This window comes from Drosophila teissieri, chromosome 3L, assembly GCF_016746235.2.
Source record: "Drosophila teissieri strain GT53w chromosome 3L, Prin_Dtei_1.1, whole genome shotgun sequence".
In the NCBI taxonomy this organism is placed as follows: domain Eukaryota; kingdom Metazoa; phylum Arthropoda; class Insecta; order Diptera; family Drosophilidae; genus Drosophila; species Drosophila teissieri.
The window spans coordinates 19,720,395-19,745,112 of NC_053031.1; the positions used below are offsets into that span (position 1 = coordinate 19,720,395).

At 42.8% G+C, this 24,718-nt stretch overlaps 3 protein-coding genes across 3 annotated transcripts; 2 read left to right on the forward strand and 1 right to left on the reverse strand.

The window, feature by feature from the left end:
* Positions 1 to 12,151: 12,151 nt before the first annotated feature.
* On the reverse strand, positions 12,152 to 12,778 carry LOC122617320 (probable zinc transporter protein DDB_G0282067). Its single transcript, XM_043793147.1, has one exon. The coding sequence runs from the start codon at positions 12,776 to 12,778 to the stop codon at positions 12,152 to 12,154; it is 627 nt and encodes a 208-aa protein (XP_043649082.1).
* A 1,448-nt stretch (positions 12,779 to 14,226) lies between these two features.
* Positions 14,227 to 14,823, forward strand: LOC122617321 (adult-specific cuticular protein ACP-20). The gene has a single exon (XM_043793148.1). It carries the CDS (start codon positions 14,227 to 14,229, stop codon positions 14,821 to 14,823), a length of 597 nt encoding a protein of 198 aa, XP_043649083.1.
* A 1,155-nt stretch (positions 14,824 to 15,978) lies between these two features.
* LOC122616842 lies at positions 15,979 to 21,719 on the forward strand. Its single transcript, XM_043792416.1, has 3 exons — positions 15,979 to 15,990; positions 17,599 to 17,733; positions 20,598 to 21,719. The coding sequence occupies exons 1-3, from the start codon at positions 15,979 to 15,981 to the stop codon at positions 21,717 to 21,719; spliced, it is 1,269 nt and encodes a 422-aa protein (XP_043648351.1).
* The last annotated feature ends 2,999 nt before the right edge of the window (positions 21,720 to 24,718 follow it).

A 24,718-nucleotide genomic window follows, 5' to 3' on the forward strand; every position in this document is an offset into this window, starting at 1 on the left:
GCTCGTCTATTCGGCTTTTGTTGCGTCAAGTGTCATGTTGTTGTGGTTGTGCTGACCACTTTCCACCGAACTCGGCTTCGAGCCGAGCTTACAAGCCAGGCCTTCCACGCCGAAACAAAATCGAAACAAAATCGAAAAAATCCCAGCTAATTGGGCGTTTCTCATTGAACCAGGCAATTACGTATACGACATGTGCGACCATTTGCGGAACGCAGTAGCACGGGCCCACAAAAAACAGTTCCAACATCCCATTTTGGGTCTATTTTTAGTACGGTACCGCCCACCGTCTTCCAGTTCGAAATTTTCTTGGCAGCCCGCATGGTCATTACCCACATTGGGTGATTCAGTTCCTGGCCACTATTCAAAGTGGTTCGGCATCTCCTGACTCACGACTGGGTAAGTTTGCTTACTGGCGACTTTGTTTTCCATTCAGTGCTCGGGACATCCCCAGAAACATATCTGTATGCTTACACTAAAACTATACTTACTTAAAAATGGTTTACGTCAAATATGGTTTCGATGAACTCTCATAGTTAGAAGTGATAAAGAAACTGAACTGAAAGTGGGAAATAACATTTACTAATAATACCCCTAATAAGCACCTTGCTAGCACTTAACTTTGATTGAGATGTAAGTAAAGAAAATCTCTGCCACTATTGCTGCACCTCGTGATATATGAGGATATGTGTCTAAAGGTCTGATACGAAGCCATTAAAACTGCGGTAGGTTAGTAATCAAAGGGGTGTGTTGGGTGTGTGAGGCTGTAACAATTTAAGTAAGCTTATAAACTAGCTCCGCTTGCATAACTGGGACATGTTAAATGGCAGCTGAAAGTTCGTGGCCCCTTTATGTATTTCTGAATTTATTCTGGCATTAGAAAGTTATTAAAGTCTACATCTCGAACCGAAAGTGCTTGGAAAAGACAACAACAAGTAATAAAATCGTGATACATGTGTATGCTTTAGCTGCACTAATTATTTGCCTTGTCTCACATTGTTGACACTTGCTCTGTTGGGAGATAATAATTTTAAGTTGCGTATTCGCAATTTCGTCTTGTTTGAACAACTGGCTGGGTTGGCCTTTTGTTTTCTGTGCGACTGTCAGAAATTGGCCAATAAATGCGAGCTGAGGTCTCTATTTCGCTGGGAACATCTCTTTGTTTGTTTTCTGTTCGTTTGGTGTCAGATTCGCCTTATTTTGTTTGCCCGAGAGCTAATTACCCGACCCGACCCGACTGGCCAAGTCCGTCGCCAGAACTCCGTGTTTGGCATGTGGCTAATTGTGGTCAAAATGAATTTTATGGTTAATTAATGACGACGTCGGCGATTAACCGTTAACTGTGTCTTTGCCAACTTCCGAACTATGCAATTACCTGAAAAAATGTGTTAAAACAATGAGTGCGCTGCGTGCTGAATAAGCTGCAATTTCGTAATTGCCTATGACTTTGGCCAGTGAGTCTTGAACTTTCGTCTAGTTATTCGAGTTCATATTATTTTTTGTTTGATCTGAGTCAAAATTAGTATCAATATAATTTGTAGTCGGACATACTCATGGAATAATAACAACTATGCCTGCGAGCAACGCAATCGACATTTGAATTGCATCAGCTGACAAAGCGATCAACATTTTTTCAGACGAATAGTGAAAATACATGGCCTTGCTAGCGAACTGTGAAAGTAAATTTAAAGTGAGTTCGGATTAGTTCAGATTCAGTAAAAAACAAAAGGTTGATACTTATAGTGTACAAAGTTTGGTTAATCTATCTCTGATTTAGCTCTCAGATCGCAGGTCGCAGATTGTATATCCTTCATTCGGAATACCGAATTATACAAAAATATGACTTTTTGATAAATGATAGTTAAGTATTTGCTATCAGAATGGGAAACATTATGTAATATTGTACGAACATGTTGTTCTTATCATCAAAAAGAAATATCCCGCAAATGCAATAGTCTTGACATTACTCTTAAAAGAAATTCTCATTACAATGATTTAACCCAAATTGTGCAATTTTAATGCTAATTAATTGTTGGTTCTCGGTAGTGAAAAATAAAATATTTATATTTTCCTGAAATTATATTTATTGTTGAGTGAAATTACTTTGTGGAAGCCTATCGTTTATTAATTCTTTATAAACTGAAACACCTGCCTAAGTTGTATTCACTATTGTTAATATATTTTCGAATCTTTCAGAATCAGAAATATACTTACTTTAAATAAACACATTCGTACATAATCGCCTTCGTTTGTTCCATTTAACTGATAGCCCATGCTGATTATTTATTTATTTTCGAGCTCTTTCTAATATTCGAAGGCTAACTAATTCTTCCTGTTGGTGGCACGTGTGTGCTGCATGTGGAATTTATATTCAGATTGTTGAATAGCTCTCCTAAGCCTATTTGCTAATGACTTTCACTGAAATTTATGGTCGCTGCGCCACTGCAGAGCCAAGCCAAAACGAAAAATATTTTCAAATAATATATTTCTGGCTGGTCAGAGTTGGAGGTGGGTGGTGGCATGTGGCATGCGGCATGTGGGTGGTGGCATATAGGTGGTAGGTGGTGGTAGGAGCACGTGCTAAGTTGGCCATAAAACGTGCATTAGACAAACAGCAAGAATGGGAAGCGCCTTTGGCGCAAAAGCGTCTTCAGACGTTCAATCCGGAATCCATCCGAACCACACACACACTGCCGACACACAATATTTATCAGAGGCGCAATTACGATTACAGACATCCCGGACAAACTATCCAGAACCGAGGGGTAATGAAAGCGAGGCTTGGTGGCCCGGGGGAAATCTGAGGAATTCCGCCAAATTGTCCGACAGAACGTTGCCGCGAATGCCTGGCTAAATTTATTGATTCGGACGCATTGAAAATAGTTCTCGGCGGGGCAATTTTGAAGATTTGTACGACAAATTTTTTCTCGACGCTCCTCGACTCCACAGTTCACTGTTCTTTTTTACGTTTTCGCTGAAATGGCTGAAAATTTCTAACTGACGGGCATAAAAATTCGAACACGCGTAGTTAAGCGCGCACACACGCCCCAATCGGGCCCCGAAAAGGGGGCGTGGCCGGCTCTATTCAATGAGACAAAGGGCGCCGGCCACGGGTCCAGTCTGCGTTTGGGGATTACGTCTGGACCGCGTTTTTTGGCAACAATTTCGAAGGGGACCTGGGGACGCTTCGAAAGGGGGTGGAGGGGGGAAAAGCCAGAAAAAGGGTGGAAAATCAGGGGGCGAAAGTGGGCGGAAGAGGGGAACGGGCACTCTGTGTTGTCGCCTAAACGATAAAGCAATGACAAAAGTCAGCGGCGATTAAAGTTCAATTGGTGTGACCTGCCAATTGGCATAAAGGAAAAGATTTCAAATGGCCGCCAAGTTGGCAAAATGTTGGCCTGTGGAAAAGTTTCCGGGAAAATGCCGGGCGTACGGTCGTGAAATGAAAAGTGGAGGCTATGAAAAGGGCGCGAATAAAGGATTGCTGTGCAGATATCGCTGAGTTCTGTTGAGTAAACAAGACACATTCATGTTGAAAAAACGGGGGAATAAATTCAAAGCAATTACACTCGCCAAAGTGTCCCAAAATTATTTGCTTGAATCGCGAAGAAATGTATTTTTAAAAGTATCTCAAATAACTAGCTTAAATAGGTACCTTCATGTCTTTAAGTCTTTATGAAGTATGTATTCATTATGAGAAAATATTTCGGTGAAATGAATATATTCAATCTGATTAAATTCGCAAATGCAGAGTTCGAGTTTTGACCATTCAATACAGTATGCGAAAGACACGCCTTTATTGCCCGGTCCGATTATCGCATATTAATGAGTTTATTTAACTTTTTCATGCGATTGATGGCCTAGGGGGCGGTTGGCACAGGGTGGGCGTGGCTGGCCTAGGGGGGGTTAAATGCGCTCATCTCATGCACGGCGGCTGTTTGTGAAGCTTTTCACAGCAAATTACAACAAATTATACACATAATTACGCTTTAATGCCTGGCCTGCCCCCACAACACACCTCCCCCGCCCCCCTCCCCTTTTCCAGCTAACGAGACGGCGCCGCTGCCACTGCCACGCCCTCGCCTCCTCGCCCACCGTCCACCGCTCCTGTTCTTGTCGTGCAACGCATCAATGCAAAGTAAAATTGTGTGTAAAAAATGTGATAATTAACTTAAGTCCTTTGAGAATTCGCGGGGTTCCAGGGGAGAGGTTGCGCCCTCACTCACACACGTGCAAATGGCGAACACATGAATGTCTGTATTTTGGTTGTTTGTTTGTGCCCATAAAACCATTGTCAGTTAATTATGTAAACTGTCATACATGCTCGTGAGTGTGTGTGTGTTCATATTATGTGGTCCAAAAGGAAAAATGTTGGCATAAAGACTTGATTTCACTTCACAAACAAACACACACACACGCAGCACACGAACACCCACGGCTACCCCACATACATACAAGTATTTATGTACATACATATGCATATTTGCATTTAGATGTGTGTGTTGCGACCGGAAGTCTAATTGTGGGCCGTTGTAAACCTATCCTAGGGGTATATCGCATTTCTCATGGCAACAACGTAGAAAACCCGATTGAGTAAGTTTATAAATAGTAACGCTTATATGAAAAAGAGACAAAATATTTAGCTATACAATCATTTTTGTGTTAACAATAAACGTAGATATTTTCTCAGTTTAAACGGTACTGTTTTTAAAACCTAACCAAATACATAACGCGAAAATCCACATTCTTCTTAACCATATTCAAATTGGGGACGTCAACTGAAAGTTATTCGAAATTGAACCTAAGCAAAAATTAAGAAGAATTAAATACATATATATCCTAACATTAATGTGTGTATTTTAATGGAGGTAAGCTAATGTAATAGATTACCTAGTGGGTATAGAGAACTGGGATTTGTAGAGACAGCGTGTTGCATGCCTCCCTAGATGTTTTTCCCGTCAGCGTGTACATTACAATGTTTGCTGATGGTATCCCTGATTTGTTTTTGTTTTGCACTTGCCTCTCAACACCAGTGAAATTAACACCAGCGAAGAGTGCATAACTGGTTTGTTATGCGAAATAACAACTTGGACTTTGGTGCTGGGAAATTCCTGCGGCTTCATTAATTTAAATTATGTTTACCCACCGGAGCACACAAACACCCATGCACACATGCCCAGGTGTTTCAAGGAATTACTCCCAGCTTCCGTGGCTCGCTTTCATTTCATTTTTGACATTCAAGGCTCTGCAGCCCTTCGACTGTTCTTCATTTGCCTTGTTAATGAGCGCCTCACAATGCATACAATTAAAGGCAGCAACAATAGAGTCCTTTTTGGGGGGTGGCTGATGTTGTCGGTGGCAATTAGATGTCCTCGTTAGGCAGAGGTTGACTTCCTGTTATCCTGTCGGGCTGCCATGCGTGACGGCAAGTGAGCTGCGCCTCACATCTGATAATCCTTTGTAAATAATACATTAAATACTCCTGTGCCAAGGTTTTTTGCTCGGATGCTGGACTATTCTGGTACGTCGAGACCCCCGAAATCTCAAACCCATTTAATTCAATTTGCATAAAAGTGCCCTGCGTTTTATTAACCCACTAAACGTAATCTAGTGCCCGGCGCGCACGCTTCAATTGCCTCGCTGATGTAGTGCCGCTTAAGGCCGAAACTCTCCTCCTGCTCCATGGGCCTTGCCAATTTCTTGGTCCTTGTATCCCTGGAGAGTCCTGCGAGCCGTTCCCCACCAATTATCGACGCCCCGCCCCCGCAGCGCCGCAGCTTTTGTTGATTTCGCCGACCGACCTTGCGCCTAGTCAAGCGTTAAGTGGGCCATTTTGCGAGCTGCTTTGTGGAATTCCCTTTTTAATGCCGTCGCTGCAGCTACCTGGCCAAATAATATTTTCCTTGACGGTGGGATTCATGGAAGGAAAAAAAGGGAAGAAGTGGGTCAGATCTTTGAGGCTGACTAAGCCGAAACACTTAATGGTACTTCAAAGTACAAATTAAGGGGATAGAAATCAGGTTGGCGGGGGTTTGCCGTTTGGGCATTATGAGCATTGAAATGCAAAGAGGATTTGTGGCATAAGCGAATAAAATCAAAATGGAAGTACACTTATGCAAGTAAATTATGTAATTTCTCATTGCATCATTACTTTGCAATTATAAAGTAACTCACCTTCGTATATGGAAAACATTAGGCTCTAACCACTCGCAATAGTGCTTTGGCTCCCACTTTTTCCCGCCCAATGAAGGTTATCCAATTTGAAAGAAATATAATTTCTTAGAAAATTACGAAATGATTTATCGGAAAATCCCTAATCTCCCCCATAAGTGCGAGCACTCCTCACCATGCCCCGACTAACGTTTTCCCATTAGCAAAAGTTTTCTTCTGTCTTCGAACAACATCTGTTCGGCCTATAATTAAACCATTTTTAATGGCCATCGAGGATGACCTTCAAGCCAAATCTGCGTCGGACACAGTGCATAAATATATGTAATTTCGGGTTAATTGCGGAAAATAATCATATTTTTTCGGCTGCAGAGCCAAGTGGCGGGGAGTTGCGGACTGGCAGCTGACCAGCAGGTCCACTTTGACCTGGTTTTGTTATCATAAAATGCCACAGACGCCACCGCCACCGCCACCGCCACAGCCACCGTCACATGTGTGTGTATAGTACATAGTATATCTATGTGGAAAGTTTCGGCACATTAAATGAAATTTAATTCCCGCCGTCATAAGCAGCCAGGACAAGCCAGAACAGCAGCTGGACAGGCCAAAGTACCACGCATCCGGAGCAGGGGAGTGGTCGCCGGAGTCCAGGGTAACCGCCGAAAACTGTAGCCAATGTTTCTGGTGCTGCTTTGGCAAAGCCTTCTTCTGTCATGTTTGCCCGGCCACCGGAAGAAATAGCTAGTCGAACTATTTGAGCTCGCTGATACTTCCTAGAAATGAGTTTACTCAACAGTAAAATGAATTGTGTACCTATGAGTGAGTAGCACTTAAGAGAGTCTCTATATTTCTTCACATAATAAGGTCGTGAGTATATTTATCATTGAGTCCAACTATTGTTGACAAGTCCACATAGATGTGGCGAAAATCACTTCAATCTTATCGTCTTAATTAGGAAAGGAAAGCTTTTTTGCCAGTGCACCCGCATCCTTCTACGCCACATCCATGGCCACATCCTTCTATCTGCCGCTCCTCCCCGCCGCCTGCTTTGTACGCTTTGTACGTGTCCTGGGCCTCTGTTTAAATGTTATTTAACGCTGGCCCAGAAGTGTCATGACTGCCTGCCATTGTTGAGCATGTGTGTGTGTGTGTGTGTGTGTGTGTATGTGTGGGTGTGGGTGTGGCAAACTCATAAAATGCCGCACAGTTGTTGCAAAATTTGTGGCCATTCTTCGCTGCAAAACACAACACCACCCCACTTCCCACTGTGCCACGTTTAAAGTGGATCACAAATCCCCAAAAAAATGCTCGGAATTTCACGCTCATCTGGCTAAATGGTTTTATAGGTTTTGATATTTGCTCATTTGTTGATCCGTTTCGTTCGTTGAATTTCGTATTAGTATTGCTGCTGTTGTTGCTGTTGTTTTTGCAATTTATGAGGCGGTCAGTTTTGGCCTTTCAAACCCAAATTCCACGCTTCGTTATTCTTTGCCTTTTTCCTTTTATTTGTTGGTCCAAACCCAATCATGTAAAGCCTTTTTTGTGTCTGCGTTGGCAAAACGCTGCTGTTGGATGTTGGATTCGATATGTTAATCATATTTTGTGTTTTATATTTTGCGCTTCAACTATTTGATTGCCGACCTCGGCTTTATTAAGATATTTGTCTGCTGCCCAAAGGGGCGTGAAATCCTGGGCACTCTGGTGCTTCTGTGGGAGGTCCTGGGTCCTTGGTGCTGGGTTAGTGGTAAGTGGTTGGCCTTTTGTGTAGGGAAAGGCATTCACGAAAGTCTTGCTAAGGAGGTCACCAATTAGCGATGATATGTGTGTTTTCTAGAAGAGGGAGAGAGTAAGTGGGTGTATGTAGAATGTGTAACTTGCCGTTTTAAGGACGCAAATAATTATAAGTCAATTACAAACTATACCACAAGGCGATAAGCACTTTATAAACTTTTCGCCAAGTCCATAAGCGATAAACAACCTTTACCAGGCAGTCATTCGTATGAAGATAGAGCGCAAAAATTAATGGAATCCTCTGGGGTCACTTTTATGTCCTAATCCTTCGTTTTGATGTCACTTCCCGTTCGCTCATAGGACGTCTTCAGTTGATGTGACATTTAGGCCAGTTTATGGGCTGACCTCGTTGCCGTTTTGCGAGCCTTTCGTCCATTCGTCCTTTCGTCCCACGGGGCGTATGCGCCATATTTCAGAACGCTGCTTGTTGCTCTCGGCCAGCCGGCGGGTCCGTCCGTGGCCATAATCGTGCTCATCATCATCAACTTTCTTCATCTCCATCATCATATTCGCAACTTAACGTCCACTTTTCCGTCAAACAGGCCGTAAAGTGGCATTTCCGTTGTCGTTTCGCCTCCCCGCTCGTTCATTCGTTTGCCAGTTGCGCCTTTTTGTATGCAGCATAAAATTAAATTATTTGTTGCATAAGCCTCACTCCCCGCCCCTTTCCACGTCCCCCTTTCCCCGCTCCCCGCTCCCACCGACGCTCTGGAAAAGCCAACGAGGCATGCTGCAAAGTGCTAAGCCATGAGAAAGTGTGCACTTGAAGCAGCGCTAGCCACCATGATGCACTTTTCCACCGGGCCACGCCTGACCACGCCTACTTCGCGGCAAGGCGGCAGTGATGCCGAAAATTCGAACGTAGAAATTGTACATAAAAATAAGTATTTACCTATAAACTCAGACTCAGAACTTGCTACAAATACTTATTCACAGAAGTGTAAAGCTAAATTCATATTAAAAGTATCCTGTGATACTTATTTCACTCACTGATTGTAAGTTATACATATCTACATATAAACAAACAAGAAAGTAAAATATATATAATATAAGGTATAGCTTCATTAAAACTTCTAGTTCAAGATAAAGTGATTTTTTTTAATCAAATAAAGTATTAGTGAAATCATTAGATCATATAGTAGTTCTCCACGACTAAGAATTTCCAAAATAACAAAATCACAACAACAAAACAATATTTCCTTCTGATTGGAAATGTTGAACCCTTTTTGAACTCATCGAAAATTCTGCTATGAGGACTACTAGCTAGCAATATAATATGAAACCTATGACAGCACTATGGGATCGCCGGGTCACATTATTATACTTTGAGCGGCGCCGAAATCAGGCAAAACTTTCCCGCACACCCTGAACTCCTAAGCCCCTCCTGTCATAACAACAGGGCAGGATGGTCGGCGGAAAACTGAAAACTGAAAGCTGGAGGCGACACAAAGGGGGAAACGGTATTTCCAGGCGCTGCTCTTTTCCACTCCTCGCCGACACCCCAAATACTCCCTTCGGGATTCATTTTCGTTTCATTCATTTATTCGTCGCTAGCTGCTTTTCATTCATTTTGAACTTTCGACGATTTAATTCGGCTTTCGAGCTGCTTTTCCTTCTTTTCCGTCTCTGTTTCAGTTTTTTCCATTCTGAGTCTGGCGAACGCCTTTGGCCAAGCGACAACAAAAAGTTGGAAAAGGGGAAACAGTACTATATTACGAAAAGAATGCAATTGGGATGCACTGCGAGAAACTGGAGCTAGCTGGAAGATCTGATACGTCCTTCGCAGACAGCAAACCAAATCAATAAACGGTCGAAACAGAAATAATCAGTGGATGAGAATTTGCTGACAAGTCAACTAGTTGATTTTGTTTTGCCTGTTTCAAAGAAAGGGAATCATTGATCCAATTTTGAAAATATATTTGTTTCATTTTTCAAAAGCAATATAAGACAATGTATACTTAATACAGTGATAATTCTACAAGATAAATAGAAAAAAAGGTACTGTTTTCTATTGAAAGTTTTACCCCTTTTTGGGTTGATGAGTCCAAAGATGGTTTCTTCTTGACTTTTTAAAAATAATGATAAGATCTGAAGAAGAGCAGCTTCATAGTCGATACACCTCGATGGAAACAATAAATTTCGGTCCCTGAACCCTTGGCATAAATTTCACGTCTGCGTTTCGGTCTTTGTGTGAGCTTTCCTTTCTGTTTATCGGTTTTTTTTTTCGTGTTGACCCCACCTGGTTGCCGACCGCGATTGCAATCTCCAGTGCTCATTTGCATTTTTAATGAAACCATATAAAGGCGAAAAATTGGAGTGGAGGGCCCGAACTGGACGGTGTGTGGAGCAGCTGCAAATTATGAGCCAAAGGTCCGAAGAAGGATTTGCCCTTTCCCGCCGCCCTATTCTCCGCACACATGCCTCACCACTGCCTCGGCAAATAAATCCGCAATCCCCAATCCGCATATCCCTGGCATATCGGGATCCAAACTGTCAACAGTTTGTCGCCTATCACGGCGTCGAAATTTTCTCTCTGTAACCAATAAATGTTTCAACATCATTTACATTTCGGTGGCAGTCTTATCCTCGGAGCATTGGAAGTGGAATTTTCCCGGGGCGGCGACTTCAATCATCTCGGACCTCGGGTTGCCTGACCTCCGGCATTCAGCTCGGTTTTCCGCCGACTCCGGCGATTGCGTTCTGGGCAAGCGGCCCTCTCAGATTTATGGGACCGCAAAACTTTGCTCCACGGCATAAATTAATGTTTAATTGATGAATTTATATGACGAGGGCAAGATGCTCTGGCTTACATTGGACAGCATTCCATCATTCTGTGGACCAGCTGACAAAGTTTATTCGCGGTTGCTTTAAAGACACTTATTTTTTGAACTTGACAAACACACAAGCAGCTGGTATTGACAAATATTTCAGAGGACTGAATAGTTCTCCGATGATAAATGTAGCAGTAGAGCCTAGCACAACTAGTTTGCTGTTTTTAAATTATTCAAAAGGCGCAAATGAATTTTGAAGGAACTGCTTTACATGTTATAAACTGCATGGCCTGCTGATAAGCAGTGTGCTTCGCAGTTCCGTAAACTTCCGCTAGGTGTCTCACGTTTTGACACGCAGACACTCTGTGTCTGTGATGTATTGTAGATTTATAATGTATGTTTCACTGCGCTGCAAAGACTCATTCTTTATTTTATACTAATAAGGGAAACTTCTTATGGGCGTGAGGTATTATTTTGAAAATAATGTATGTGTTTTATTATACTCATACTTATTTAAATTTAGTTTAACGAACAGAAATGTTTAATTTAAGCTGACTAAACTAGAGAAGGTTTACTGATCTAGGGTCCTCCTCTTTTTTATTAATTTAATCGAAAAGTGAGCAATAAATGAAGTGTTTCAGGAATTGTTTGTAGGCTTATAATAGCAGAAATGTCCCGTAAACCTAAGCGGGGTCAGAAAAAAATGTTAATGGCATTCGTTCTTATGGAAGCCAAGAAGATAAAGCTGAATCTGGAGATCCTGCAAAAATAATAGAGAATATAGACCGGAAACAAATTTCAGAGTTCCAGGCGAAGCGATTTGAGAAGCAGTTGGTCAAACGCAATTTTATCGATCTCTGCAATCTACTGGCATACTGTTTGACGTCCTGGGATCCCCTTCAGTGCAGTAGAATGTTCTATAAAGAGAGGGAAAATTACAAATGATGCTAATTTGTGAACCTTAATGAGGACTACATGGTCAAATGGGTCATCCGCCAAAACGCCACTGAACTTTACGTGACCCTCAGGACAGCTTTTGGGGTCATTTTTCCGAACAAACCGAAACCTTCGAAATCCTTACAAAAAATATGAGTAAGATCTTTCGAACAACCTTATGTGAGCATGGATACAAAATCCAAGGCCGCCACTTCCGCCGTAACGAATGTATTTTAGAATTATAATAAAGTCACTTCAATTCAGATTTTTTTTCGTGGTCGGTAGAATAATTCTCTCATTGCAGAAACGTATTTTATTCATTCCTAGAACTATTATAAAAACTTTAAATAGTAAAGTGATTTGATATGTAGGGTTTTTTAGCACTTTGATTTATTTACCTACAATTTAAGTTAACAATTTTGAAGTTATTATATACAATAATAAAGTCGGTCCGAATCGCTTGCAGTCAGTCAGTTTGGTTAGCTCCTTTACCACCACTTGCTGCTCTTGTCCTCCCACTTGCTGCTGGTGTCCTGTTTGACATCCACGTAGCTTGTGGCGTGACCATGTCCATGACCGTACTCCTGGCCATGTCCATGTCCATGTGCGTGGCTGTGCTCCAAGTGACTGGCGTGCCCCACATGCTTCACGGTTGCCTGGAATCCGTTGTGGGCGTCGGCAGTGTACTCAACGATCCTGGTGCGTCCATCAGCCTCCTTCATGGTGTAGCCTCCCTTGACCTTGTCGCCATCCCGGGTCTCCCACTGCTGCTTGATGTCTCCGGTCTTGGTGTCCTTCACTCCGTAGTTAAACTCGTATTTCGGGTGGTGATTGGGCTCCTCGTGGTGGCTCCACTGGTTGTGGCTGTCGTGCGAAGCGACTGGAGCCCACTGCTGGTGGTGGTGATCCTGAACTGTGCCCCAAGAGTGGGCCTTTGGAGCCTCCACCCATTGGTGGTGACCCTGCTGGTGATCGCGCCACTGCTTGGGCGCCTCGTGATGCGTCTGGATGCTGTAGCCCACTCCGTGTCCGTGATTATATCCGCCATGAGGGATGTAGCTAGCAGCAGCCACACCCAGGAGTGCGCAGCAAAGGATGGTCAATTGGTGGGCCATTTTCGTTGTTTTCTGATTGACTTGCTTGGCCTAAATCGCGATTGGAACTGTTATGATCACCAGACACTGCCCAATGCTTTTATACTTCTGGTCATTCTGTGGATCGATTAATTACATTGTACACTCGGGGCTAAATAGGCTAGAAAAAAGTAAGAGCCCCAAAAATGGGTATAAAAAATGCTTCGAATTTTTGTGCAAATTTTCATTTTTCCTCATTCGTATTCATAATCTTGAGCGGTCGATTGGCAAATTAAAACTTGCCAGCAACAACAACATCATTAAACGGGGCGTGAACATCGCTCAAATGCTTGAAAAACGCAACGCTTTTCGTTTTTGTTGCTTAGAAATCAATCAACAAGTGTGGCCCGCTTTCAAATTGCTTAGCCATACCGCCTCGCCTCGCCTCGCTGCGTTTCTGCGCTTGGACCCTCTTTTTCGCCTACTTCACTCCAAATGACCTTGAGACGGGCGGTGTGGTAAGGGGCCTAGAGGGGGAGGGGCAGGGGGCAGGCTTGGGCGGACCGATCGGTCCAATCGGTCGGTGTTTCTGCCCAGGGGGTCTGCTGTGGGGCACCCAGAGCTTCCGATTTGGTGGTAGCTTAGCGATAATATTTTTCAATACCTATAACTTACAAGGCTAAAAGATTTTTTGGTTGGAAATTTGAAATGCGAGTAAATGTAAGCAGATACGCACTCAGCTTGTTTTCTTTTCAACACGTTTATTGCTGAAATTGTTTAGCTATTTGTATTATTTCACAAATATTTATTTATTTCTTATAGTTCAAGTTCTAAAAGTAGTAACACATTTTTTGTTTTTTACCACATACCACTTATATGAAATATGCCACTAATGCCTTTGCTAATGAATAATGTAGAACTTAACTTAAAAATTTAACTAAGAGGTTTCTAAAAAAATAGGGTCATGTGGATATTCAAGGAGCCCTAAGCCCCAAACTTAAGGCTAATCATCAAGTGAATTTTCCATTCTGTTGGCGTAACAGCATTTCCTTATTTCTTTCAACCAAAAGCTGCAGCCTTCATTAGTTCACATTCTCAATCATAATTCGTTTTGTTAAATTAAGCAATAAGTTCTTGCCTTAGTTTTTCCCTTCTCTTTGACTAAACACCCAACCCATCGAACGAACTAACAAAAACATTTTGGATCTAATATAATTAATTATTTCTATCAGAATGGTAACGGATTGAGCTTTAAATAAAATGTGCCGATTTTCAATAGAGCTCAATGGCCGAAACAATAATAATAAGTACGAATTAGTGAGGTAATTATCAAATCAGCCAGCTCGATTGGTGAATGGTGTGGCCAAGAGAATGACCACCCGATGGTTTGTTGCCCCAGAGTCTTCGATGGCTATATAAAGTCTAGGTGAGCACCTCGAGAACCAGCAGACATCATCAAAGTTCCGATTGGAAAACATACTGATACTGATATGAATTCCTTTTGCGGAGGTCTGTTGTTTGCCCTTTTGGTGGGAGCCAGTTGGGCAGCTCCTCATGGAGGACATGCCACCAGCTACAGCTCGGTGACCAAACACGAAGGACCTGTCCACAAGAGCCTGGGCTACGGATACGATCACGATGTGGTCAGTGCCTACGGTGGCATCTACGGACACGGCTATCCGAGTCTCGGCCACTCGGGCTACGGATACGGATACGACAAGCACGAGCCCCACCACTATCCCAAGTACCACTTCGACTACGGCGTCAAGGATGCCCACACCGGAGACCAGAAGAGCCAGTGGGAGACGCGGGATGGCGACAAGGTGAAGGGCAGCTACTCCCTCAAGGAATCCGATGGCACCACCCGAGTGGTGGAGTACACCGCCGATGACCACAATGGCTTCAATGCCGTGGTGAAGAAGCTCGGCCACGCCCACCACCCCCAGGTCTACCACAAGGGCTACGGACACGGCGATGTCTACGGCGCCGACTACGGCTACGGTCACGATGTGGCGCACTTCGGCGGATACGGACACGGACACGGAGGCCACGCCAGCAGCTACGTGAGCGTGAAGCAGCTGCACTAGGAACCAAGATGCCGACTTACCCGACGAAAACGATCTGAAACCAATAGTAGTTAACAATGCAACAAACTTACCTGACTAAAGCAAGCTTATTCTTACACGTGTAGTATTGACCATATGTATAATTTTATTCGAATAAACAAGCGTAGCTGTTTAAAATCAAGAAGGGCATCTTTTACAGTGAACCTCATCCCCCAATTTTCGATTCCACTTGTCTCATAGACTTAATATCATGGGTGGTCAATTAATACCTTATGGAATTTACTAAATATAATAGGTTCATATATCCCCGATGAGAGTACTAGCAGTACGGAAAAAAGATAGAAATGTTGTCAAAAGTGGACCTACATGGTCATTTGATTTGAAGTTTTCCCATGCGAAATTTGTAGCTTCGCCGCTTGTTTGGTCGCAAGCACTTGATTTTGATACGGATTACCAGGATTAACTGGCGAAGTGGAGACACGACAAACGCGCAGAGCAAATCGCCATTAATTTATGTAAAGTCGAAACGTAATGCTGGCAGGTATAAATTTTATAATGCCATTAGACAGCTGCAGCGAAGCGTCGACGACGACTTTTACTTGCCGCTCGGCGGCGCCTGAAACCAAAAGTTGGAGCGCCCAAATCGGGGAGCATGGGATATATACATTTATATATATGTATATACATATAAATTCGCACAGCATATATGGATAGATAGCTTGGCGGTATCGCTGCTCAAACGGGTTTCGGAACGAGGAGCTCCCGGACGGCGAATAATTGTCAATTAGACCGAGCTTAGGAAGCGACAAAGCAGCTGCAATCTGCAATGTGCTGCTCATCGCAGTTGGTTGCGTCTGTCGTCTGGCGACTTGGAAGTTGGATGTTAGACGTTGGATATTGGGCATTGGACGTTGGAAGTGGAACCGGTGAAGCCGGAAAATCTTGTCGCCGGGAAAACGAAGCGAATCGAAACCGAAGTGCTGTGCCTTGTGCCGGTCCTCGTCTTCATCTATAAATACTTTGGCAATGCCGCGCCAACGCTTTAATTACGTTTTTGTCCTTGACATTGAGACCACGGCAGCGGATCGCAGAGGAGCGATTTGTCAGCGTTTTTAAACGCCAGTGTAATTGTGACGCGATTTCCGCAGAATAACTCGAGTTGATTGTTGAGGCGACATGCGGTTCTATGTAAGTGCTATGTAAAATGACAGTGGGTGAAGGCGAGGAATTGGCTATCGGCTGATCCAAGTTTTTTGGCAATTGGAAATCGAGAGCGAAAGCTAAGAAATGCAAACTTTCACTTTGAGTGAAAGTCTAAAAAATATCTACGAATGCAAATACAACTCCTGCGCATTGAACAATTAAAACTATATATTTCAGTTTTGATATAAGCATTATTCAAATAAATACTTTATTTGTCAGCACTGGAAAAGTTTAAAGACTACAATTCATTTTTGTGAAATATATGAATAATAGTTTGTGTGCAAGATGAGTCACAGTTTCTGTTTTAACAATAATCATTTCAGAGTTACGTGCTTCCGACAAACATATCAAAGTATAGTTTTAGTACAATTAATTGTTACTTAGTTTCCGTCCATAGAAAAATTGAAAAATTAGTAACCATTTACTATTACAATTGTTACTTGGAATGAATATTGTATACGGATAAAAAGTCGTCTTTAGTTTTTTATTTTAGTGAAAGGAACTTAATTTTTGTTAGTTTAATGGCAAACTTATTTATATGATTTCTCTGATCGAAGTTAATTTTAAGAATTAAATACCTCATGAGATTGATCATTCGTTAGGGGAAAGGCAAAGTTATTTTGATTAGATTAAAGGATTATAGATTATAGATTATAGGGTTTCAGTTAAAAGGCAAACCAGAGAAAAGATGCTTTGAATGGTTGAAGATTTTTAGTAAATGTACAGACTCGATATGCAGCTTCTGATCACTGGTGCGTGATGCCTGCTGATTTGTTAGTACACACATCATTTAACTATGACAGCTATGCCGAAACGGACTTCGCCTCAATTCCACTGGCATGCCGATCGTGCCATTCTTGACAAATCTTGCCGGCAGCGATTTGAATGGCCATCGTCTGTGTGCTAATTAAAGCAACCCAAAGCGAAACCTCCCCAAAGCAGCGACACATGCCAATCTCGCAATTCGCAGATCGCAGCTCGCAGCAAAAATCGAAAATGTCCAAAAAATATTTGCAATTTGGAGAGAAACAAATGCGGGGCAAATGCAATTGGGAAAATTGAATTGTACCCGCCATCCTGTCAGACCCGTTTTTTCGATTCCAGCGAATCGAATCAATTCGAATTGAAATCGAGATCGGGGCTCAGTTGGGCTACTGGTCTTAAGCAAAGCCATCAATCTCCAAAACTTTTCGCTGGACAGGCATTTGCTGTCATATGCTCTGTACAAATGTGCCCGGTGTCCGTATGTCTGTCCGTCCGTCTGTCCGTCCGTTCGCCCGTCCGTCCGTCTGTCTCGCTAATTTTGGAGCTGGGACTGCGGGATGCAAGGTGTATTTGCCATTACCATTTGACAACTGTCACAACGCTGTATGACATGGTCTGGGATCGGGATCCCGGCCAATCCCCGAACACGTTCCTCGGATCGTTAGTCAATTAATTTTTGGCTCTCCTTTTCCTCTGGGCTCGCGTAATGATTTTGTAGGCAATTTATTAACTGTTCGGTGTGTTTGCCTAACTCGTTTTATCGCTCCGTTTATTAAGCGCTCGATTGATAAAAACGCATTCATATTCCGCTTAAATGCCTTTTTGCAGATAACGACCCATTTGCCGCCCATCCTGCTGGCTTTGATCTGCCTGGGGACACGCCCCCCGCCCATCGGGGCGGTAAGGGGCGGTGCACCTGTTGTGGTCGCCGATGACGAAACCATGGAGTACGCCCCGCAATATGTAAGTAAGCGAGCCCATAAAAAATGGAAAAGTAACTCCATTCGAGTGCATGTCTCAAGCCTAAGTAAACGCAATTCTACAAATAGATTGGGAAAATAGTGCGAAGGGGGAACAACTATGTATTTTATTGTTTTATTGTAACTACAATTTTAAGTAATTTATAACTATTAGCCATAAAATTGCTCAACACTTTCATATTTCCGATTCTACCAACTTATAAAAAATTAATAGTTTGTATATTTTTATGAAGAACTACAGAATCTTTAATTTTGTTTTTTTCATGAACCATGCTCTTAAATGAATTAAAATTTTACAAGCCAAGTCTTCGTCGTCGTTTTATGGGTCTTTTCATTTCGTCAACAACTGATAAACCCCCATTGTTAATGATTTAACAAATTTCCTATCGCACACCATTAATTTAATTAATGGCCTTAGACAAAAATTATTGCCAGAAAAATAACTTTTTGGGGTAATAACATCGGACAGCTGTCCGCAAAATCGATCGTTAGAGCACTTTTAAATCAAATAAATCATCTGACGGCTCACAATTAATTACGAATTTGATCGATCTATCAGAAAGTAGAGCGGAACCAGGCCCGGACTACTACATCAAAGCAGTTTAAGTCGGAGTCCCCTCGCGCACGCATAAATACTTTGCCTAATCTTGCGATCGTGAAAACGCATTTTCCGCCATTGAAAGTGAATGTTGTCGTGCGACTGCAGAATGTTCAGTACTGTATCTTTCGATGGCTACAGCCGCCTCCACCGACGCCCACATAAATCAACTTGCTCGCCCGACCTGACTTCCAGTCCATTGTCTTTTTTCCGCAGAGGGAATCCAGGGGGTTAGGTGGTAGAAGCTGGCAGGTAGCCAAAATGGCAAGATCGCGAAAAGGCGAAACGGCGAAAATGCGAAAATGCGTTTTGCGTGCACACACGACCGGGGGCGCCATATATGGCTATATAACGCAGCTTGTGGCTGCTGCACCTACGGGCCAAGTTAAGCGAAAGGTGGCCCGAAGGCGAGATTGAATTCTTTTCTTTTGTATCGGTTTTCGGGCCGGCGACAAGGTGCGTTTTCGAAAAATGTTAAAATGTTTTCCATGCTGTCTGTCCGTCTGTCCGTCTGTCTGTCGGTCGCTTCGACGGGTAAACGCCTTTGGAACTGTCGCCTCTGTCACAAATTTTTGATTTGAATCGGCGCTGTGTGCTCCCACGATCTGTCGGGCGATTTGTTGTCAAAATGTTGACAACGCGGCGTATGCGTAATTTGCATTTAATTGTGGAGCGCAGCGAAGCGATTGCGCATACGCCCAGCTAGCCAGTTAGTCAAATCATAAATTGGTCACCCATAAATTTATGAGTTAAAGTTCACACGCACCCACAAACTTGCCTGCGAAATTGGCCACCAACCGCGACCGCTGCTCCCAATGATCTCTTTGGGTGGCCACCACTGTGCCAGCGCGCCGCCTTATGCAATTCTTATTAAAACCACCATATATCCAGGCTCTCAGATATATATATTTATAACGCGCAGCGTGGCTTCGATTAGTGGAACTTTTAGAAACGAATCACAACGCACTTCCAGCCTTTATTGAAAGTTTAAGCGCTTTTCCGCCTCGCGTTTATAGAAAGATAAAGCTTTATAAAAAGATCGCAAAAATATTGATTATATAAATTGTAAATCCTCCACCTCATATTAACTTATATATTAACCAATTTATAACCAATATATAACCAAATTTGAAAGTTATATTAACATAATGTGCCCTTAAGCAAGCTAGTAGCTAGAACCTCATTTGCCATTTCAATGCCTTCTTAAGGATTTTCCCTATAGCGAGGCTCCACTGTGGCTTGCGTAGAGGGACATGCGTGCGACTGCTGCCGCTCAAGTTACACTCGCTTGTAATCATTTGTTTCGTCCGGACAGCGACAGCGGAGCGGGGAGTTAAAATTGATAGGTAGCAGCACCCGAAAGGTAACCAATAGTTAGCAGTTGGCCATTATTTAAGCCACTACTGCCAGTCGGCCAAGAAATGGAAAAGATTAGGCAGCCAGCGTCTGTGTGCGTGGCCATTTATGGACGTCTGCGCTTAATTGAAGCCAGCGCCAAGCATGCGAAAAACTTTTGCAATTTGCCGTGGAAATACTGAAGGTGCCAGAAAAGAAGGGGAAAACACGAGCAGCAGCATACTCATAAAACAAACGTGTCCAAGTGACACCGAATGCTCTACATTTTATATTAATTGAATTTATGTAAATTTTTGGTTCGCTAGTGGCTGGCTTTATGGCGTTAATGCGTGGCAGTACGGCTATAAATAACTATCTAGAATGTCATTTCGGTCTAAACTAGACATTTGCATTTAACACTATTATTATCAAAAATGATAAAGCCAATTAAATTAAAAGCGTTTGAGCTCCACAAAACCCTTGTGGGAAAAAGCTGTAATAGGCATTAAAAATATCACTAGTTTCATATAACAATTTGGATTTTCCTTTCTAGGGTTAAACTGCCCTCCTAATTAAAAGCTTAAGTGTCGGCTGCAGATCAAAAGAATACCCAAACCCCCAAGAATCGAAAATAAAAAACCCAACCCAGGGGCCTCCTCCAATTGCCTTCAAACTGTGCACAGCACGCGTTTTTGCCTTGACACAAAAAAGTTGCATTTGTTTCATTTTTTGGCATTTTTTTGCTGGTCGACGTGAAAACATATAAAGTTCTACAGACGTTGACATAGCCATTGGGGTTTCGAATAGTTCGTGTACGAATTTTGGGTGCGGTTGAAGCCCATTACAGACGTACGCGTTTTCGTGGCGTTGTAAGAGTTAGCGTCTTTTCATTCATATCCAATTATCCGTTTCAGGAGCATCCGGGCTACGCATTCAGCTACGGGGTCAAGGATCTGCACACCGGGGATGTGAAATCCCAGTGGGAGTCCCGGGATGGCGATGGGGTCAAGGGTCACTACAGCATACTGGAACCAGACGGCTCCATACGAACGGTGCACTACACAGCAGATGCCAAGAAGGGATTCAATGCGATTGTGAAGACAGTGGGGGCCAATTCGCATCCCATCACAGAGAGCCCGGAGGGCAGCAACCACGTAAACGATGACACCTCGCAGTCAAAGATCAACCACTACAGTAAGGATCAGGAGCACATTGTGCTCAGTTCAGACATCAAGCCTCTGAAGAGACCCATCGAGGACTTGACTCACTCCCATCCGAAGATCCCCAGCTTGATTGAGATCAAGCCGCACGCCAGGATCAAGCAGGTGCCCATGGACATGGATCCGGGCATCAGGGACCGTCTGCAGCAGGCCAGGGATACTTACTACAAGCAAATAGCCGCTGCCCATAAGCTAGAGGACTACTCGCAGAAACTTCACCCCACTTACGCCGTGCAGGAGGGCGATTGGAAGGCGGTGATTGTGAATGAGCCCAAGGAGTACCGACCCCATTACAGCACAGGATCCCCGGCGCACTCCCATTTCTACGAGCACTACAAACCCAAGGAGATACCCCAGAACTACATACACAAGCCCTCGGTTCCCCAGCAATCGCTGCACACTAGTTTCTCCCCCTCAAAGCCCAGAGTCAGCATCCCCGAGAGCATTTCCAACCACATTCACCAGAAGAAGGTGGTCCACACCACTCCGGGCTTGAAGCACTACAAGTACAAGGGGGTGTCCAAGTCCTACTCCCGACCCGATTACTCCAGCTACTTCCACCGCAAGCCCAAGAAGCTGCGGCCCCAGCATCCCAAGCAGAAGCCACGCGTCCACAGACCCGAAAAGTCCGGGCCGGTTCTGTTTCCAAAGAGCCTAGAGGAGGAGTTTGAGGACTTCGAAGAGGACGAACAGGGGGCGGCGTCGGCCACTCTGGTCCAGAACATGGTGCGCAAGGACAAGAAGCACATGGTTCCCATGTATGCGGGCGGACACAGCTTTGATTCCGGCAGCTATCGCACCTTGGATGGAGTCTAGGAGTCTAGGGTTAAGAGTGCTTCCCATCTCTATTTATTTTGTTCGTTCTATAATTAATTTATTTGCTTAGTCATGTAAGGTTTAGAAATTGTTTGTCTAATAAAAAATGTTCAAAAACTTAAACTTTTTTTAATGGAAAGTAAATATCCCCGAGGTCTAAATCAATTTTACTGTCTTATGTGAAAAATATTAGAATTGTTAGTTATTCTATTTGGGATATGTTCATTATAAGGTAAAGTTATGATGTCCAACCATTCAAAATATCGGTGTTGCTTTAAGGCAACTTATTTCACTCAACAACGAATCAGGATAACAATCAAAGGTAGAATCCACTCTAAGAAGGTTATTAGTTATAGATAAAAAAATCAAATGGTAACAATTTTATTTCCCATAAAATTGTAAATAATAAATTAACCGCGGACGGTTTTCAAAAATAGCAACACTCCTTGACATGGTAAGTAATGATCAGCAGCATCAGTATTGCGGAATCAAATGTGCACTTGCTGGCGATTTTCCACCATAAATCATAGAACACGGGCTGAGATACACAATGAGCCAGAAAATTCGTGGGTTGACAGGAAATCGCTAACAAGCAGCCAGAGATCGCCGACTTCTGATCCCTCAGTCGGTGCCCAACCTCCAATTGAGTTTTGTGATTATGCCACGCAATGTTGCCATTGCAGCGCAGAAAGCGACAACCATAAATTAACACCAGTTCGCATTAATTATTTCAAGCCGACAACGCAACTTCGAAAACGCCTCAAAAATGACTGCAAGATTTGTAGTAAGGCTACAAATACCCTACTCAACAAATACCCCAATTAGGAGCCGAGAAGCAATGATTTTCCAAAGGTTGAAAATCTCAAGGAATCTTCGCTTCATTTTGACACATATTTGTATGTTGATTGTTTGATATAATTATTATTCTTCGGTATGATCAGGACATAACTGAAGAATAATTCAAATATGTTATTAATTATTAACATGAAGCGTTATTCAAACATGTTATTAAATATTAGAATAATATAATGCAATAAGATTGGTAAACGAATTTCTTCGATCTTTTGAATTTATTAATTACGCAATAACATATTAACATATTCTGGACATAACATATTCTGGACCACAATGAATTACCAGTCTAAAATGAAACAGTCCCAGCAGGCAATCAAAAACTTATTTAATTTATAAAGTCTTGTTGAAGTAAGCCATTTACGGATCTTCTAATCATAAAACTTGGCTTTCCGACCATACAAATTCGACCACCCCTCGCAAGGGTATGCCTGAAAAACGCGTGCGATTTGACAGCGAATTATGCGATTGCAATGCATAGGCACTTCTGAGAATTGTCTCTCACATTTGTTTGGGCCGCTAATTGCTTTTGGCCAGCGTTCTCGGCCGCGGGGAGGGATCCTCTCCTTAAACGGCGTGCGTGTCAGCGGGCCAGCTTTTCCACCGACGACTCCGGCAAGCCCCAAGCCAAACCGGATCTAAGTCTCAAGAGTCTCGGGTACGAGATATATGAACGCAGATCTGACTCATAGCCCCTGACTGCGTTCAATGTCGTTGGTCGGAGGCGGCGCCTAATCTAGAAAATTGTAAATTATTTAATTGGGAGCGCTGCGAAACGCCTCTGCAATCGCTTTCAGCTCAGTCTTTTGAAGTGAAATCTGAGAAACTGTTGCACTCTGGCGATTTTCAGGCATTCTCACGCGTCTAAAACCGCGCTAAGTGATTCTGCATCGATCTCCGTTTATGAGCATCGATTTTTATTGCCACCACAGCCACAGTACTTTGGATCCGAACTGGTTCGCCTAGAATCCCCATGTGGGAGCGATTTGTATATATCTATCAGTCACTATTTCTCAAGACGCCCTCTTCTCTCCGATCGATGCGGTGGACACTTGGCTCCCTGATCGCAGGTCGACACTTCAAGTTATGCACCGAAATCGCTAGAAAATCCAAGTCAATGCCATACGCAGCGATCTGCGTTGACAAAAAGTACCAGTTTTCAGGCTGACATTCGAAATCGAATCATTGAAATGGAAATCAGAACTAAAATCGCACCCGTAATTAGAATACTCGATCTGCGGTCGAACTAGTTATGCATGAGATTAGCCAAATTGGATTAGCCGAGGGGTCAGCCATTCGCTGGTGGGAGGCCCACTGCATCCGAGCGTTCATTAGGAATGCTGAATGCCTGATCTGTGTTAATTATGACAAATGTTTATGACGCCCGGTCGATCTGAGGTGTGTAAGGGGTTGATGTTTAAGGGGAGCTGTATGGGAGCAGAACTACGAGCCACACTTTTAAAAACATATAATTCTATGATATGACAGGCACTTTTAAGTCAAACCGCCCCCCTTGGTATGCTTTATAAATCAAGTTGAGTACAAACAGTTGTTATATCCGGCTACCACCTTGAATGTTTCTCTGAGAAATAATAAGTAATAGTACTGAGTCATAGCAGTCTTCTTGCAAGGCGTCTTATCCCCGCTCGACCTCTAAGACGACTCTAACGGCAAGGCTTTGCCAAGAGAATTGGACAGCAGTAAAAACTACTAAATAGGAGCACACTTCACTAATTTGTATATAGTGTTTGGTAATCCTTAAGAATATTTCTCCACCCTGTGATGTTAAGATACAATATTATGATGTACGGATTCTTCACTTAATAAATACTAAAAAAAAATAATAATAATAATAATAGTCACTTGATTGAAGTACTAATTAATACTAGTTTTATTTTACGGGATTAGTTTACACATGATTGAACTCTATAGTCGAGTTTCTCTTCTATCTGGTATCCAAATAATAAAAAAAACCATACATATTGATACCATAAGGATATTGTTATAACATACAAAACTAACCAGATGTAAATGAAACCGTCAATGAGTCAAAACTAATAGCATCTGTATAAAGCGTTTTCAAATCCGTTTCATTCTCATTGTTTCGCAGTTAATATAAAACCTTCATATTTTTACTTTAATCGAAC

Excerpts from the sequence above, each read along its gene's own strand:
- LOC122617320 (XM_043793147.1), bottom strand. The coding sequence starts at position 12,778 with ATGGCCCACCAATTGACCATCCTTTGCTGCGCACTCCTGGGTGTGGCT.
- LOC122617321 (XM_043793148.1), top strand. The coding sequence starts at position 14,227 with ATGAATTCCTTTTGCGGAGGTCTGTTGTTTGCCCTTTTGGTGGGAGCC.
- LOC122616842 (XM_043792416.1), top strand. Across the intron at positions 17,734-20,597 it reads TGGAGTACGCCCCGCAATAT|GAGCATCCGGGCTACGCATT; the intron begins GTAAGTAAGCGA and ends TATCCGTTTCAG.